Raw genomic sequence first — 19,444 nt, forward strand, 5'->3', positions numbered from 1 at the left:
TTTTAACTCTTCTGTTGAAGAAGTTTGGTGCTCAAGATAGAGATACATGAATGAGTTTGCAGGATGCACACCATCCTATAACAAAAGGGTGGCCACTCCAGGATAAGAGCATGTAAGGGGCAATTCTGCACGAATGGAAGCTAATATAAGGCAGTTAAGGAGGTAAAATATATGGTCATATAAGGGGCAAAATATGTGAGCATGTGTCAATCTTAGCCAGAAAAATGAAATAAAGGCATGTCACACTTTCAAAAACAGAAATCATTCAGCTATGCTTCATTGATGTTGATGACAATTTTATGCATAAGCAAAAAAGTTATAGATACAACACAGTCTTTTCAAATTAAGAATACAGCCACATTATGATCATAAACTCACAGATTCTTTCCTAGAAATCAAGGGTTATAAAGCGTTAAAACCAGAATTACAACAAGGAGTCCTGTTCAAAGACAATAAGATGAAATTAGTAATTCTGATTAGACTCAGATTCCTCAGCTATTTTTCCACATGATATTTCTTAATGCTAATGCCAATTACAGAAGTAGAAACATTTCAGGAGCTGGCCCATAAACAGATCAATTCACCATAAGAAGCAATTAAAGGAAATTTATACTAGCCTAGACTTGCTCCACATACCACTATATGATACGTGTTTAAGAAGAGGTCGAAACATAACTAAAGAATAACTGCATGAGAAAACAAATACAGTAGGTAAGTGTGATGGGATATTCCCTCTTCTCAAAGACTTATGGAGGAGGAACTGCACCTTAAAATCATTATCTCCCCTCCCACCCTACTGCCTAAAAACATGACTCACCAAGATACAAAAGAGAAGGAAGTTCTTCACTTTTCTCAAATGCTATTCTTTCCATGACTTTACTACTGTTCTTTAAAAAGGCAAATATCCAGATATGGTACTGAATTCTCCTCTACTTTTTGCTCTCATGCTTTTGGCAGCAAATGTTACCTCTTTTCACATAAATAAATCAGAAACATTGTATAGCAAAAAAAAAAATGTCTGCACATTTGCTACAAAGGAATAATTCCAGGCAAAAGAAGTTTTAGTTCCATTGGAAGCATGTAGTTATTTTAGAGGTTCATAAATACGAGTGATTTCCATGTGTAAGTTACTCCATCAGAGCCTCTTGCTTTTCAAACTAACCTTGTGGAAGAGAAAGGAAAGAAGCAGCTTAAGCACACATATTATGCATATTAATAAAACCAAACAGCACAAGAGTCTCTTTATTTTTTTTAGAATTACTTGTGGAAGCAGGAGATAAGAGTTAAAGTAATGGATTTCTAAGCAACAAGCTCTGTGTTGCTTGCTCTAGAATACCGAGTGGTGGGGTCTGGAGAGAGAAAGAAACAGGACTTCTCCGGAGGTATCTTTGGCAGACGAGTGGTGTATAAGAATGAGCTTCTGAAGACAAGCTTTTGGTTACAGATGTTTCTAGAGAATCTTCACATTTGGATTTCTTCTAAGCTTTTATAAAGTCTTTATAGAACTTTATAGTTTCAAATGGTTTGCAGAAAGAAAGTAGCCTGCAACACAGTTCATAAATCACAGAATGGTGGAGCTTGTAAAGTACCTCTGGAGGCCCTCCGGTCCAACCTGCCTGCTTAAGCAGGGCCACCTGAATCACACTGCACAGGATGGGTAGGGTTTTTGCATGGTTTCTGAATATCTCCACAGATGGTGACTCCACAAACTTACTGGGAAATTTGTGTTAATGTTTCATCATCCTCACAGTCAAAATATGTTTCCTGATGTTCAGAAGGAACCTCCTGTGTTTCAGTTTGTGCCTTTGACCCTGTCACTGGGCTCCACTGAAAAGATCCTGGCTCCATCTTCCAGACATCCTCCTTTCAGGCATTTATAGACATTGATAAGATTCCCCCAAGCCTTCTCTTCTTCGGGCTGCATAGTCCCAGCTCTCTCAGACTTTCCTTATAGGAGAGATGCTACAGTCCCTTAATCACCTTAAGTGTCTCTTATCTGGACTCTCTCCAGTATGTCTATGTCTCTCTTGTACTGGGGTGCCCAGAACTGGTCACAATAGTACAAGTGTGTCCTCACCAGTGCAGAGTGGAAGAGAAGAATCCCCTCCCTTGACTTGCAGGCCACATCCCTCCTAATGCAGCCCAGGATACCATTAGCTGCCTTTGCAGCAAGGGCACACTGCTCGCACACTGATGACTCACATTCAATTTCATGTTCACCAGGACCTTCAGGTAGTTTTCTGTGAAGCTGGTCAGTCCCCAACATAACAGCTTTTAGGAAATGGCATTACCTAGTCTTAGAGACTGAGTTTTCTTTTTTTCCCCTCCAGGAAGAACTTCATCTTGTGCCCAGTTAAAGGTTGTGGTGGATAACACGGGATTTATTCTGGATGATGTTGTCTCTCACATTGGCTCATACTGTTACTGACAGATCATGAGTGCAAGTTATGTAGTCCTGTGTTAAAACAGTGAGGATGCAACTGATCAAAGTTCAGTTTAACTTCTGCCTGATTTAATATCTACATTTGAAATTTTGAAGAAGGCTAATCAGCAAACTCAGAGTATAATTAATATATTGCCACTGAAGAGCTCTGATCCTATGTTCTTTGGCAAAAGAAAGAAAGAGTTCCACTTCTCATTTTTTGCCTTCCTCTCCAAGAGGCCTTCTTGTTCACCAGAGACAAGGAAGATGGTCATGGCATTCTTCCAAATTTTAACAATAAATTAAATCCATTTCTCATAGGTTTCCATGATGAGGAGCCACTACAGTAGAACATCTGCTCCAACGTCCTGCATCACCACTGAACCCCAACAGCCTCCTGCAATCACCTCTTCGACTCACCTCCTCACCAGTGAGTATTAAACATACTCATTCCAACTTTGCTGAAATTCATGCAGATGACAAAACTTTCAGAAAGAGGGTCCTAGGTTCCCCAACAGGTTTTGCTGAAACAACACTTTGCATAACAATAACTTGAATTTTTTACTTTAAAAATGGCATTTTTTTGAATATCATGACTTTGTTAAAGCTCATAGTTTGAACCTATTGTCTTAACATCCATATAAAATGCATAAGTACTCTCTCCACACCACTGAAAAGACTTGTTCTTGAGATACAAAGAATATACATACTTAGTCTAACTTGTAACTATGCTTAGTTACTGCAAACTTGCTTTCAAAGATAAAAATACCATTTTCTTATTTATTTGAACATAAAAAGTCTAGAAGTGCTGTAGCATGCCTTTTTGAAGGGCAAGCAAGTTAGGCATATCCCTTCATCTTCTCTGAGATTCTGTCATGATTTGATGATGGCCAGACACATCACATTTAACTGAGCCATACCACACTAATAACTAACTAACAAAATAAAAAAAACTCAAGCATTTCTCCAGATGCTGTTCTCCAGTTTCTGGAATTCACACACCTCCAAGTTCAGCAGGAGATGTCTGTAACAAACATCCTGTTTCTATCTGGTTCTTCTCAGTACATGAGGAGCCAATATAAATCATAACATGCTTTTTTTTCCCCCACCTCTTTTTAAAAAACAAAACAAAACAAACAAGCAAACAATTTTTTTCCCTCCAAACTGAGCAAACCTGCAGTCATGGGAGACTTCCCACGTTTAAATAAGCTAAGGTATGGTAGGAATGATAATGAATCTGACAAATGGAAATGACATTGTTCTTCACATGGATAAGCAAAAAACTTAACTTTTTCTAAGCATCCGTAGATTGCTATTTTAACTGTAAAACTGCATCAGTAATAGGCATCAGCAAACACAGAAGGTTGAAGGTCATTTAATAAGTCTGTCTGTTTAGAATACTAATAAATAAAGGAAAGCCACCAAACCACACTTTCCATTGCTTCTGCTAGCCCCAGCTAGACAGAGTGCTCCCTTCTCTGTACAATTCCACTCACAACATGAGCTCCCACTCTGCTTGTGCTCCCTTGCCCCCTACACCTGCCTCAACAAGTGGCAATAACTTCAGTAGCATCCTTGTCCACACAGACAAAGAAACAACACCTGCTTAAGAACAAGACAAAGACAAGAAAGATAATTGGTGAATATAGATAATTGCACTGAGATTAGGCTGCAAACAAGAACAGGCATAAAACCAGGGAAAAAAAGAAGTCAAAGAACTATATCTGTGCCTAAAAGTTAACCAACAGCTACTGACACATTTGGACTATGATGCGGTTTTTGTCACTGTACTGGCTAAGACTGGAAATAACTAAAACAAAACCAGAAACTGTTGTAATAGGAGGATGACTAAATCCCAAAGAAACAGAAGAGGCTGGACAAACCAGTCCCATGAGGATAGGAGGGAGATGTGTGTGTGGCTGGTTTCCAAAGAACAAAATAACAAACAAACTTAATAAAAAGACTTCCAGAAAACAAGTGAAAGTCTTGTTTCTCTGTCAGAAAACAACAATCACTCAATGTTAATAGAGAGACGGAGATAAAAACGAAAGGTCACCGATTAAAGTCTACATGAGCTTCAACACATTCTCCCAACTGATTTCTGTAACTACCTAACAACACAGTGAGGAAAAACACTTTGGCTGAGAGGGTATTAAGAAAAATATGAAGCAAAATATGCATCCTAGCCTCTGCACTACTTCTTGAAACATATTTGGGATAACAGAAAGTCTTCCAGATATCAAAGCTGAAAGGCATATGTGACCTAACTAATCACAGCAAGTGATTTCAAACAAACTCCTTCAAAGTGTTGAATTTTCAAGACGGAAGTCAGAAAACAAGTTCAAAGAACAGCACAAAACCAGCCTCAGGTACAGTTTCACTATCACTGTGGCCACAACCCGTGCCTCAGCCTTAATGTGCTCTTTCAGGGGAGGAAAAGGTAGGCAAAGTTCTATTAGAACAAAACAGCGCTGAGTATGATTGCATACAAATAAGAATCCAATGATAACAAGAAATTAATTTTACTCTCACTAAAAGAAACAGGAAGACTCCTCAAACAAGTATGTATGGAAGAACATCTTTTTGTGTATGTTAACTGACAGACTAAGAAGCAGAGAAGTCCTGCTAAGCACATGGCAGCAGGAAAAATACTGTAAGCCTGGGCCCTCACAGCAGTGAACAGCTTCTGAAGCTAGCAACACTGCTTTTATTTCTCAACATTGATTAAGGTGAATACCTAGACCCTAACAAGAAACTTAATTCAGGTTAAACAACTCTCTTAGGAGAGCCTAAACATGAATAATTCCAGTTATTACTTGAAATTGGTGATAATGCACTATGTTCTTTCTCAGTGGCCTTGCCTCTGTCATTATCATTTCACTCATTTTTAGTTATCAAGTTACTGCCAGTATTTCGTATTTAAATAACTTGTAATACTCAATCCTGAATTTTCAAACATGATAAGGAGATTTGTCGTATCTGAGAAGAACGAAAGAAGTGCTAGCAGGACTACAACTCAACCAGTGTCCAAATAATTTGCTGAAAAAAAAAGAAAAGGGATAAAGAGAATTTCCAGAATACATAGAGAAATAAGTTTAATGCAATGACAATTACTTTAGGCCTTAATATCATCAAAGTGACATTGTTTTATGCACATAAAATCCATTTTGTTTAGATAAACTAGTCATAGCCTGCAATCTCCTTTTCTTATCCCCTCCAAATAAATAGCAAGAGATGTTAATTGACTCACAACCTTGACTGCTGTGGATAGGAACCTGCAAATACATAGTTGTCAGTGATACTGTGACACAGAGCAAAATTTCTTAGGAAAGCTTAAAAAAGTAAACAGAAATAATTTTCATTTAGATCCTTTCATAAGAGGCTGGTTTAAATACAGTCATAGATCTGTTAGTAGTGTGGCTTGGATAAAAGAAAGAAAAAAAAAAAAAGCAATGAAGTCCAAGAAGACCAAATAGACATATTTTTCAAGAAAGTCACGTGATTTTCTTGCCTCGAAATGAGAAGATGACCCAGCAAGGCCAAAACCAAGAAGCTACTGATCCCATACAAAAAGTATTGTGTTTTGTTATTTTACTTTATTTAATCTACCAATAAATTATTATAACCCATAAATCCCAAGAAAATAAATAACAGGATATTCACATAAGCAGACTTCATAAAAATAATAGCTTGCATTCACATTCCCTGGAATACATATATCCTCCATATCCTCTCATCTGATCAACAGAAACATCCAGCACAAAAATTCATCTTCATCTTGCAATGCTTCTCTGATTGCAAAAACACTGGCCTATGGACCAGAACGGAGCTTTGTATGTTAGCATTTTGGTCAGATCTTCACAAGTTACTGCTATGGACGTGGACTGAGACAATGTTCTCCTTTGCTCTGTCCATTTTCAAAGAAAAATTAGGCAAAGGACACATTAATGTTAACTAGTAACATGAACCTTTCTTCCACACAGCATCTACAGGAGAAGGCAGAGACTGGGAACGAGTAGTTTCACAGCTGATTTAACCATTTTTCCTAGCCCATGAAAATAATATACAGTTTCTGGAAGGTAAATGGGTGCACTGTCACCAAACATGACAAGCAGAACAACACACAACTCAACACATCGATGGCTGGGGCAAAAAGTCAAGCCACTGCCACTCAAGAGATTTAAGGAATGCTCCAATAATAAAATCATTCCCCACTTATAACAGAAAGGTTATCAAATTTTGATGTCCTAAAGCCCAGGTTTTTCCCCAACATTAAGTACAATTCCTATTCTAAATGAGTAAGAAGTGACTGACAAGTAAATCTCAAAACCTTTCATGTGGTCTCAGATTTTGCTTCAAAGATTTGAAACTGGACACAATAGAGCAGCCATTCCAGAGTCGGTATTTCTTAATGGCTTTCCTGACACTTTACAATTACTTACTAGTTGCACTGTGGTCACTTAGATCTGGTTCTGAAGTATCTTCCGTATCTGGGAATCCAACTTCCTTTCGCATGCAACACAGCACAGGGAAGTGACAGGAATCCCTCATCACCATATAAATATTGATAATTTTCTGAGAAACTAAGCAAGGCTGTCCAAGGGTTGGGGTTTTTTAAGCCACCAGAAGTTTCACAAACCAGCATTTTTACAGACCAATGAAAGGTACGTCTGTCACACAGCTGATCCAGTAAGAAGCTGCATTTGCTCTCTTCCATCCATGCTCTTCATTCTCGGACTCACCTGAAGCATATTTGCTAATAATATCATGAGTCTTCATGTAGAGGAAACAATCATTCCATTTAGTCAGCTGAGTGGCTTTATTAAGAGCTGAAGTGCTGGCACTATTCCGCTACAAATGCAGACATGCTAGCATCACACACCAGGCTTAAGAATTTGCAACACAACTCAGATTCACAGTTTGTTGGATTGGCTTCAAAGACATCACAGCAGAGACCAGTAAATCTGTTGGGCAAGCTGACATCTAAGCCAAATCTTGCTAGAGAACCACCAGATCAACACTAGATGCTCAGCTGTGTAAGTGAACAGTACTGGAGGGTCAAAAAAAGTGGTTTTAGGAAAGGGAGGAAACACAAACTCCTCAAACCATCTCCCAGGAAAACTCTTTTAATGGAAAGGGTCATGAGACATCATCCTCATCCATTTTACTTCCCAAAGGTAACAGATTGCAAAAAATCTCTATACAACACACAAACACCTTGTAAATCCAGGAATCGTATAAATGAAGATAAGTCTTCCACAGGAGGTATCAGATTATATTATTGAGCTTTTACCTTCCTCTTTCTTTCTCCCAAAAACCAAAATTTCCTGTGTCGTGTCTCAAGTAACTCTTCACAAGCAGTAACTTTCAAACTGAGCTGTTATCTTCTGCCTCGAACTATGTTTCCTTTCATTGCCTTTGTGATATATGCCTGAATCGAATCATTTTTCAACTCTTCTCTTTTTACAGGAGATGGAAGAAAATTCTTTTGTGTACCCTTCCCACTAGCCTCTCTTACTGCCTCAGCAATACTTCACATCAATAGTCTGTCAGATTCCATTAAAACATATTTGAAGGATGATTCTTTTTTCCCCCAAAACTCCCTGAATAAAATAAAAAGTTTTAAATTTAATTTTAAAAAGTTGTCTCCTGTTCAAATAGTAAGCAACATTTAAAGAAAATACATACAACCTGCAGGTAAACAATCCTGGGAAAGGGGAGGTGACAGAAAAACTGCAAGCTTCATAAGACAGCTTTCTTCAATAGATCCTTTCAAATTCCGTATCTGATTTAATACAACATACTTACTGGCTTGGTTATTACAGAGATACATTTCTGCAGCCTTCAGAAGAAAATACTGGACAAAACCAGACAAGATTTGTGAAACAAGGATTCAGAGTCAACCAATCGCACATCCACATTGGTGCAACTTTTAAGGAGGAATCAAGTTCTACCAGTGTTATAAGAGAAATACAACAGTCAGAATCACTGCATGATTTGACAAGAGTTTCTAAAAACAAAGTCCAACTCCAGGACCTTCACTCCAGCCCTGAGAGGGGTCAAGCTCAGCTACAGATTTCTGTGCAAAACAATTATATCGCTGTTATTGAATTCAAGCAGAAGGGTGTAAAACTCAGTGTAATCCATTTAGGAAGAGATGAAGTCTGATTTGATCCAGTATGAAGGACATGACATCATCATTTATTTATTCTAGAATCTGGCATCATCAGCCATCTCACTGTTATCAGTCAAGAATTTAAGCTTACAGGATGCAATAAAGATAAAAACACAGAAATGCCAGGAGCATAACATCAGCACATGAAAATACTACGATTTGCTTCCAGCTATGGTGGCAGAGAGAAGTACAAAGCAAGCATTGACTACAGTATGACATGTCATAATATGAAGATCTGCACCTCTTCCTGCATGAACTTGCTCTGCAGGACAACTTCCTCTGACCTGGACCTCTCAAAGCCTATTTTAAGTAAAAGCAAGCACAAATCACCATCAGCGTATTTTACGAAGTAACACACATACCATACAATAGAGAGGTCAGGATCCCAAACTGATCACACTGAGTAAGCAAGTACCAGTAGTTTCGTCAATACAGCTATCTGCTGGTTTTGCAGTGTTGGAGGTTTTTTTTTTTCATTTCATAAGAAGCATCTGTCTCAGTTGGCATACTCAAGAACAAGCCTATGCAGCAGCACTTTACATAAGGTGATCTCTCAAAAGTAACTTTTTTTCACTGTCTGTTATAGTACAAGTCTACAATTATGAGAATTACTGTGGGTAAAGTTCTCTGAAGTATTTTCTCATGCAACATTTCTCTGCATGGAACGTTTTTAAATGACCACTTTTCATGTAACAATCAGTTTTATTATACTCAAAAAAAACCCCAAGCATTCCATTCAGAACCTTTGACCAACAAATTCATCTGGTAGTTATTTGGAAAATGAAAATGCGATCGAGCAATATGCATGTATTAACACATATACATGTCTAACACTACTATGTCTGGGTTTCTTTTAGTGCTAGTCAGAAATACTAAGGTGTACCTGGACTACACAAGGTATAAACATATTTAACCTACCTCATCAAAGCTGCTATCTTCTTTCTTCAAGGCTTTAAAATAAAAGGAAAAATAGAAATAGTTACCTGTACTGCATTTCAATGAGTACAAAGCAACTAACACCAGAAAAGAACAAAACAAAACAAAATCTGTTATAATAGGAAAGAACAGACTGGCATGAATGAACAATGTTATACTCAATCTGATTCTGTAAGTGGAATATAGGACTGCACAGCATGTTTCCAAGAAAGTAAATTTACATATTTATGAAAAATATTATCCTGAGTTTTTTTGTTTGGTTGGTTGTTTTTTTTACTTTAATTCCTAGTGAGCACAAAAACATTTTATGGAGACCCTGACTGAACTTCAAAAAGGAAAAGTATAATAAACACCTAAACATGTATTCAGTCTGTCAGGTGCTAAACCTTTATGCAATAGTATGGATTGTGGCGTGCTTTTTTCTTTCTCTTTTTTTTTTTTTTTTTAATATGACTTACAGTAAAGCAGATGAGATTTCTGTCGTTCTTACACTGTTAACTAGCAATTAATCAACAAAAAAAAAAACGGAAAAGAGTGCAGAAATCATGGGAACTGGCAAAACAAGAAAATAAAGACATGAATAGCAGTGAAGTTGTAGTAAACATTGAGCTGAGGAATTTTTTTTCCCTTGGCGTACTGGATATCTTCACTGAAATGTAAAGAAAATTCATTTTTCCAAATCTCAATAGCACCATGTCAGTCTGAAAAAACAAAACTGGTTCCTTTTCCGAGTACCCTACAACTAGATCAACTAGTGACTGTGTACTGCACACTGTGACCTGATAGTGCTTCTTCATTTACTTCTCTTGAAGAGCTAAAATAAGACTTAGAATTTTTCTTTTCAGTTTAAATTCTGAAGGTTTGGAATTTGGGGAAGGTCACCTGAATGACTGTACAGCTTGTGTAGTGCTGCCCCAGAGGGCTCCCTCTTCATCACTTAAGCTGAATGTTTCTTACAGTTAAAATGCATTTATTTCTGCAAGACATAAATATTTAAGTGCCTAACATGGTTGAGGATCTAGACTCCAGTAGTTTCTTTGCTCTTTTAGACGCTCCTTCTGCCTTCAAATCACGAACACTCCCAAAACTTCTCTTCAGAAGTGGGAGCATTATCAGCTTCAAGAAATAAAAAACAAACCACTCCAAAACTGTAGAAGCTGTAGCAAAGATGTAACAGAGGCAGGACACCTCTGTGAAGAGTGCTGCAGCTATACAACTCTAATTTGCGCCGCAAGGCACAAATCCCAGAACCAGCCAGTCCTCCCAGTTTGGTGTCATCAGCCAACTTGATGAGGGGACACTCTGTCCCCTCATCCAGGTCGTTGATGAAGATGTTGAACAAGACTGGCCCCAGAACCAATCCTTGTGGAACTCCACTGGTCACAGGGCTCCAACTCAACTCTGTGCCATCGATCACCACCCTCTGGGCTCTGTCATTCAGCCAGCTCTCGATCCACCTCACTGTCCACTCATTCAAGCCACACTGCCTGAGCTTTCTGATGAGGATATTATGGGAGACAGTGTCAAAAGCCTTGCTGAAGTCAAGGTAGATGACATCCGCTGCTCTCCCCTCATCTAGCCAGCTGATTATGCACTCATAGAAGGATATCAGGTTGGTCAAACAGGATTTCCCCTTGGTGAAGCCATGTTGACTCCCCCTGATAACCATCTTTTCCTTCATATGTTCAGTGATAACATTCAGGATGAGTTGTTCCATCACTTTTCCAGGGATGGAGATGAGGCTGACCAGCCTGTAGTTTCCTGGGTCATCCTTCCTGCCCTTTTTGAAGACTGGTGTGACATTGGCCTTTCTTCAGTCCTCAGGCATCTCACCTGTCCTCCATGATTGTTCAAAAATGATAGAGAGAGGCTTAACAGTCACATCAGCCAGCTCTCTCAGCACTCCCATCAGGACCCATTGACTTATGAGCCTTAAGCTTGGCCAACAAGTCTTTAACCTCTTCCTCTTCCACCCAGGGCAAGACCTCTACTGTCCTGGCCATCATGTCATCCTTGCCAGACTGGGCTTCCTGAGGGTCAGCCTTGGCTGTAAAGATTGAAGCAAAGAAGGCATTCAGTACTTCGGCCTTCTCTGCATCCTCAGACACCAGGGCACCCTCAGCATTTAGCAGTGGGCCCACATTTCCCCTTGCCATTTTTCTGCTGTTGATGTACTTGAAAAATGCCTTATTACTGTCCTTAACATCCCTGGCTAATTTTAATTCTAGAAGGGCTCTAGCCTTCCTAGTTGCACCCCTGCATGCCCTGGCAATCTTCCCAAGAAGTCAGCCCCTGTTTCCACCTCTCATAGATGGTTGTTTTCTGCCTGAGTTGTCCCAGCAGGTCGTTGCTCATCCATGGAGGCCTCCTACCTCCTTTTCCTCCTTTCTTGCGCATTGGGACACACTGATCCTGGGCTTGGAAGAAGTGGTGCTTGAAGATTGACCAGCTCTCATTGGCTCAATCTGGATGTTTGTATAAGAATGGATAGGCTGTGAGAAAACTATCAATAAACACAGTTTTGAAAATTTTTCAGATTCTTAGTAATGTAATTTCTTCATGATGAGCAGAATTTTAAAAGGGACATTTCTTGAAACACCAGAAAACTTCCGCCAGGAGAAAGGGTGCCTTAGATAAAAACACAGTTCATTTTTATGGAACTCTGAACATGTAAATTCTGCAGCAAAAAGACATCCTGTTTTAGAATATAAACTTCAATTTAGCACCATAGGCCATATGCACTTCCTCCAACACACCACAGTGCCATATCGTAAACATGTAGGTGGCCAGGTGTCTGGCTGCAGGGAGTGCTGGGGTTGGGCACTCAGCAAGTGATGTAAAAGACAACATCTGTGTTCAATGTGACCAGGTGAATGACCTGCTTAGCCTGGTGGTTGAACTCAAGGAGGAAGTGGAAAGACTCGGGAGAATCAAGGAGTGCAAGAGAGAGATAGATTGGTGGACTGAGAATCTACAAACTCTGAGGTGTAAGCAAGAAGTTGAACCTTCACTAGAAGTACAGGATCCCCTACCATCAGCCAGGCTAACCTAAGACATGGGGGACCTAAGAGATGGAGGGCAATGGATACGGGTCCCTTCTCAGGGAGGCAGCCATTCAGTGGGATCTTGACCAGCTTGAGAGCTGGGCAGAGAGGAACCTCATGAGGTTCAACAAGGACAAGTACAGAATCCTGCATCTGAGAAGGAACAACTCCAGGCACCAGGACAGGCTGGGAGTTGACCTGCTGGACAGCAGCTGTGTAGAGAGAGACCTGGGAGTGCTGGTTGATGATAAACTGAACATGAGCCAGCAATGTGCCCTCATGGCCAAGAAGGCCAATGGCATCCTGGGTTGCATCCTGGGTGTAGCCAGCAGGTAGAAGGAGGTTCTTCTCCTCCCCCTCTACTCTGCCCTGGTGAGGCCTCTTCTGGAGTCCTGTGTCTGGTTCTGAGCTCCCCAACTCAAGAGGGACAGAGAACTTCTGGAGAGAGTCCAGAGCAGAGCCATCCAGATGATCAGGGGACTGGAGCATCTTCCGTGTGAAGAAAGGCTGTGGGAACTGGGGCTGTTTAGTCTGGAGAACAGGAGACTGAGGGGGAAATCTCATTAATATTTACAAATATCTAATTGGTAAGTATCAGGAGGTTGGGACATCCCTTTTTTCTATTGTATCTAGCAACAGGACAAGGGGTAATGGGATGAAGCTGGAACACAAACAGTTCCATTTAAACCAAAGAAAAAACAATTTTACTGTAAGGGTGACAGAGCACTGGCACAGGCTGCCCAGGGAGGGTGTGGAGTCTCCTTCCTTGGACGTCTTCATGACCTGCCTGGACACATTCCTATGTGACCTGATCTAGGTGGACCTGCTTCTGCAGGGGAGTTGGACTAGATGATCTCTAAAGGTCCCTTCAATCCCTACCATTTTATGATTCTATCATTCTAAGTAGAGGATCCCCTGTCATCTTTTAGCCAAGTTAACAAAGTGGACCTAAGAGATGGAGGGGAATGGATACAGGTCCACTCTCAGGGAGGCAGATGGATCTCTCTTCCCAGCCACTTGCTCCTCCCCAGTTGCCTTTGCACAACAGATATGAGGCTTTGGAAGTTGAGGTCCAGGCAAGGGAGAATGAAGAAGTAGGCACACTTGAGCAGGCACCCAGGGTTAGTCAGTCACCATCATGTCTTAGGACTGCCTCAATTAAAAAGAAAAGGAGGGTTATAGTAGTAGGTGATTCCCTTCTGAAGGAAACTCAAGGCCCCATATGTTGACCAGACTTATCCAACAGAGAGATTTGCTGCCTCCCTGGGGCCTGGGTTAGAGATGTTGCCAGGAACCTCCCTTTTCTGGTGTGGCCAACTGACTACTGCTTGCTGTTGGTAATGCAAGTTGGTACTGATGAGGTTATGGAGAGGAGTACAAAAGCTACTAAAAAAGACTTCAGGGCACTGGGCAGAATGCTAGATGGATCAGGAGCACAAGTAGTGTTCTCCTCCATCCTTCTCATAGCAGGGAGGAATATGGAATGAATAAGGAAAACATAAATGATTAACAGGTGGCTCCAACTGGTGCCACCAACACAGCCTTGGGGTCTTTGACCATGGTGAAATTTTCAAGATGCCAGGTCTGGTGACAAGTGGAGTCCATTTGTCTCAAAAGGGAAGAAGGATCCTTGCAAATAAGTTAGTAGGGCTCATAGAAAGGACTTTAAACTAGTTGTGAATGAGGAAGGTTATAAAATCAGGCCTGCTAGAGCTGAGCCTAAGAGTGGCAAGCCAGTGCTGGGGGTGAATCTTACACAATTAAATGCCTCTATACCAATGCATGTAGCATGAGGAATAAACAGGAGGAACTGGAAGTCTGTGTATGGGCAAAGGACTATGATCTGTTGGCTATTGCAGAGACACGGTGGGACAGCTCCCATGACTGGAATGTGGTCATGGATGGCTATATCCTTTTTAGGAAAGATAGGCCAGCCAGGTGAGGTGGTGGCGTTGCTCTTTATGTGAAAGAGCAGCTGAAATATACTGAATTCTGTCCAGGTGAGGATGAGGGGCAACTAGAGAGTTCATGGGTCAGACTTAAGGGGCAGGCTAGCATATGTGACAATGTTGTGGATGTCTGTTACAGGACATCTGATGAGGATGGGGAAATTGATGAGGCCTTCTACAGGCAGCTGGGAGCAGCCTCAAAATCACAGGTCCTGGTTCTTATGGGGGATTTCAACTACCCAGACATCTGCTGGAAAACCTACACAGCTATCCACTTACAGTCCAGCAAGTTCCTTCAGTGCATCGATGGTAACTTCTTCATACAAATGGTGGATGTACCAATGAGGAGAGGAGCACTACTGGATCTTGCACTCATGAGCAAAGTGGATCTGGTTGAAGCAGTGAAGGTCAAGGGCAGCCCTGGCTGCAGCAACCACAGGATGGTGGAGTTCAGGATCTTGTGTGGTAGGAATAGAATATCAAGAAGGATCATAACCCTGAACTTTAGCAGGGCCAACTTTGGCCTTTTCAAGAAATTATTAGTGAACATCTCATGGTAGGAGATGGACAGGGTATTGGAGGATAAAGGGGCCCAAGATATTTGGTCACTATTCAAGGATCACTTTTTCCAGGCTCAGGATCAGAGCATCCCAGCGGGTAAGAAATGAAGAAAGGGAGCCAGAAGACCTACATGGTTAAACAGGGAACTATTGGGCAAACTCAAGTGGAAGAGAGTCTCTAGATCATGGAAGGAAGTGATGGCCACTTGGGATGAATACAAGACTCTTGTCAGAGGATGTAGGGAGGCAACCAGGAAAGCTAAAGCCTCATTGGAGTTGCACTTTGCAAGGGAAGTCAAGGACAACAAGAAGGGCTTCTTCAAATACATTGCAGATAAAACTAACACTAGAGGCAATGTAGGTCCACTGTTGAATGAGGTCAGTGCCCTGGTGACAGAGGATACAGAGAAGGCAGAGTCACTGAAGGCCTTCTTTGCCTCTGTCTATACTGCTGGAGACTGTCCTCAGGAGCCCCAGACTCCAGAGGAAGTCAGGTTAAAGAAGGAGTTTTGTTTGCTTGATGAGGACTGGGTTAAAGATCAGTTCAGCAATCTGGATGTACATAAATCCATGTGCCCCAATGGGATGCACCTGTGGGTGCTGAGGGAGCTGGTGGAAGCCATTGCTAAACCACTCTCCGTCATCTTCAATAAGTCATGGAGAACAGGAGAGGTGCCTGAGGACTGGAGGAAAGCAAATGTCACTCCAGTCTTCAGAAAGGGTAAGAAGGAGGAGCTGGGTAACTACAGACCGGTCAGCCTCACCTTCATCCCTGGAAAGGTGATGGAAAGGCTTATCCTGGGTGCTGTCTCCAGGCATTTAAAGGACAAGAGGGTAATTAGGAGCAGTCATCATGGCTTTAGCAAGTGGAAGTCATGTTTGACCAACTTGATAGCCTTTTATGAAGATGTAAACAGGTAGATAGATGGTGATAGTGCAGTGGATGTGGTTTATCTTGATTTCAGTAAAGCATTTGACACCATTTCCCACAGCATCCTGGCAGCAAAACTGAGAAAGTGTGGGCTGGATGATCAGGTAGTGAGGTGGATTGTTAACTGGTTGAAGGGAAGGAGGCAGAGAGTGGTGATCAATGGAGCAGGGTCTAGTTGGAGGCCTGGATCTAGTGGAGTCCCTCAGGGGTCGGTGCTGGGACCAGTACTGTTCAGTATTCATTAATGACCTTGATGAGGGAACAAAGGGCACTGTCAGCAAGTTTGCTGATGATCCTAAACTGGGGGGAGTTGCTTACACACCAGAAGGCTGTGCTGCCATTCAGTGAGACCTGGACAGGCTGGAGAGTTGGATGGGGAGAAATCTAATGTAATTCGGCAAGTGCAGAGTCTTACATCTGGGAAAGAATAACCCCATGTACCAGTACAGGCTGGGGCATGAACTGTTAGAGAGTAGTATAGGGGAAAGGGACCTGGGGGTCTTGATGGACAGCAGGATGAGCATGAGCCAGCAATGTGCTCTCCATGGCCAAGATGGCCAATGGCATCCTGGCGTGTATTAGAAGGGCTGTGGGCAGTAGGTTGAGAGAGGTTCTCCTCTCCCCCTACTCTGCCCTCATGAGATCACATCTCGAATCTTGTGTCCAGTTCTGGGCCCCTCAGTTCAAGAAGGACAGGGAGCTGCTGGAAAGAATTCAGTGAAGGGCCACAAAGATGATGAAGGGAGTGGAGCATCTCCCTTATGATGAAAGGCTGAGGGAGCTGGGGGTCTTCAGCTTGGAGGAGACTGAGGGGTGACCTCATTAATGTTTACAAATATGTAAAGGGCAGGTGTCAAGAGGATGGAGCTCTTGAAAGTAGGAGTTTTAACTTAAGTATTAACTTGCAAGCTTTAGTCAAAAAAAAAAAAAAAAGAAAAAAAAATCACCACTGTCAATGACAATGAAGATACATTTCCACCACTCTTATCCAACAGGCTATTACAAACTTTAGTATCAAAATGAAGGGGTCTTGTAGTACAATAAGAATTGTATTTGGCAGCTGGGACACTGCCAACACATGCGGGAGGCCTGGCTGTGCCTTACCATTTTAAGAATGATCATCAGATGAGATGCTCCCTACTGCAGCATGTGAAGCTTCGACTCACTAATTAATTGCCTCAAACACAGTATTACTCCTGTATATAATTACAGTCATGATGCAATATATGTCTTTTCACAGATATAAATACACAAAATTGCAGCAGAACAGGAAAACTCAGAAGATCATCATTTATAAAAAATCACAATGAAGAGATGACTGACAAAATTCCAGACTAGGTAAATATTAAATCAGTAATTTTCTAATCTCATCAAGGAACTAGCACTTCCAAAATAAGCTGTAAAACCAGAGTGATAAATATCCAGAAAGACTTTTTCTAATGAGGTTTGGTTTTTTTCTGTCCCTCTCAATATATGAGTTAGGTACAGCACGTGTTGTAACTGAGGATTTCCTGGTATGCAAGTGAAGAGTTTGTTGCATTGCTTAGGCTTATCTGTGGCTTATCAGGGAGTAGACTATGTTCTCATTCTCTTAAATTAGAAGATTTTTTTTTCTCAAAGTGCAGTCACCAGAACAATGAGCATGTGAAGACAGAAAAATCTTGCTGGTAGCAGCTGAGTTTTAATCTCAAAGCCACCAGCACAAACAAAACAAATCAGGCACCGGACTACACTCCTATACTTCTATGCACACACACAAAGAACTGAAGAAGCTACACGATGTAACAATCTGCATACCTAAAATCCAACCAAAGCTCCTGAGGAAACTAAATGGTTGTTTAATTTGTGAAAAATTACAAAAAGAGATGATCACCCAACAGAGCCAACTAAAACATGCAGCAATTACCAGACAGAGGCTCCCTAAAAGGAATTAATGGGACTATCACTGTAACAATGCAGCATCCTCATTCAAAATATTTTCTTTGTTAATGACTTCCACCATTAGTAAAACCTTTCCACAGTTCTGTATGAGTGTCCCTCTGTGTCTATACACAGGCATGTGACAGATTGAACACCTGACTGGTTGGGGTTTTTTTTCTAATCAATGAAAGTTAAATGTATTTTTCAAGTTTAAGACTTATGACAGGTGAAAGCTATTTTCATACAGGGACAGAGAGATTTGTAACTATGACCTGACATCCACTTTACCACTGATACTTGGCATTCACCCTTGAAACTTTCTGGTTTACAAATATGAATGGACTTGTCTCAATCTTTTCTGCTTTGCAGTAGGACAACAAAATATACCTCATTTCACACTTAAAGTTTGCAATCCCTAAAGCTAAAGGTAATACACTGAACATATACATAACACATGAAAAAATTCTGATGCTCACATACTTTATTTAGGGCCCCTCCTTGCTTGGGCTATAGAAGCAGAACCGAACACTACAGCTCAAGGCTGCAGTACTTCATATCCTCCCACTGGGACAAAGCAGACCTGAAAGTTGACCCATGTCTGTCAATCAGACAACTGTACGTAAGAATGTCTCAGTGCGACAACAGACAGGTGAAGGCTGCAGAAGGGCCTTTCTTTACACAGGTGCTTACAGAGGCAGGGGCAGCTCTGTCCGCTTAGCCATACCAGGCGCTGCCCTGGCCCTCTGGCACTATCTTTAGTAGCTCTGTCCAGCCAGCTCTGGGATAACCTCACATCTCCTCCAAGTTACCTTTCTCTCCCTGCTCAGCTCTGTGTTGATGCTGTCAGTATGAATTAACACTCTAAACACTGAATTAAGCAACATAGTGTGCCAAAGACCAAGAGAAACACCACTTTGAGCACATCAGAACCCTTCGCATTGTTCTTGGTAACAAATTCAACTGCAAAATAAACTGGTGTCAAAACCAAAAGCTATGCGGTGACAGAAGATAACACACTTGGTAGCAGTGTTCAGAAAACGCTACCTCAGGATGCTTTATGGAAGTGAAAGAACGAGACTTTGCAGAGGATGACAGACTTCTTTTGTCTGGCGTCCTAAATCACTGGGCCGCCGCTATCAGCTTCAACATCTCACGCCTCGACTTAGAACAACGTGCAGCCCGAAAAAAAAAAAAAAATTACCAGACCTGCAACACAACTAAAGTAACTGATTGCTTTTTGCCAAAGTTTCTCTTTGGCAATGGAGGCACACTAGCTCTCACGTACAGTTTGGTTTTTTCTAACCTATTCTGGGCCAGTTCCATCAGATCCGTACAGCACTGCCCGGACTGCACACGTAATGCCGGGAAAAAACTGTTCTTTTCTCCTGAGCTTTCTTTCCAAGAAATGTATTTGTGGGCTGGCGCCGGCGTGGGTTCCCCGCCTATCAGCGCGCAACCGCCGGCTCCACCGCCCCGCCGCGCAGCGCAGCCACCATGGGGGCGCCGA

The 19,444-nt window shown here is 41.5% G+C and overlaps 1 protein-coding gene across 10 annotated transcripts in view; it reads right to left on the reverse strand.

Annotated features, from left to right (window-relative positions):
• Positions 1-19,444, reverse strand: part of CDK14 (cyclin dependent kinase 14) — a 440,472-nt gene that overhangs the window by 420,425 nt on the left and 603 nt on the right. For all 10 annotated transcript variants that reach the window (XR_009818728.1, XM_061996203.1, XM_061996209.1 and 7 more), the window contains exon 2: positions 9,516-9,547. Coding sequence is in view for 9 of the 10 variants with exons in the window: in XM_061996203.1 (XP_061852187.1) it covers positions 9,516-9,547 (32 nt within the window). In the remaining variant the exon portion in view is untranslated. The remainder of the gene's footprint in view (positions 1-9,515; positions 9,548-19,444) is intronic.

Source organism: Colius striatus, chromosome 5, assembly GCF_028858725.1.
Source record: "Colius striatus isolate bColStr4 chromosome 5, bColStr4.1.hap1, whole genome shotgun sequence".
Classification (NCBI taxonomy): Eukaryota; Metazoa; Chordata; class Aves; order Coliiformes; family Coliidae; genus Colius; species Colius striatus.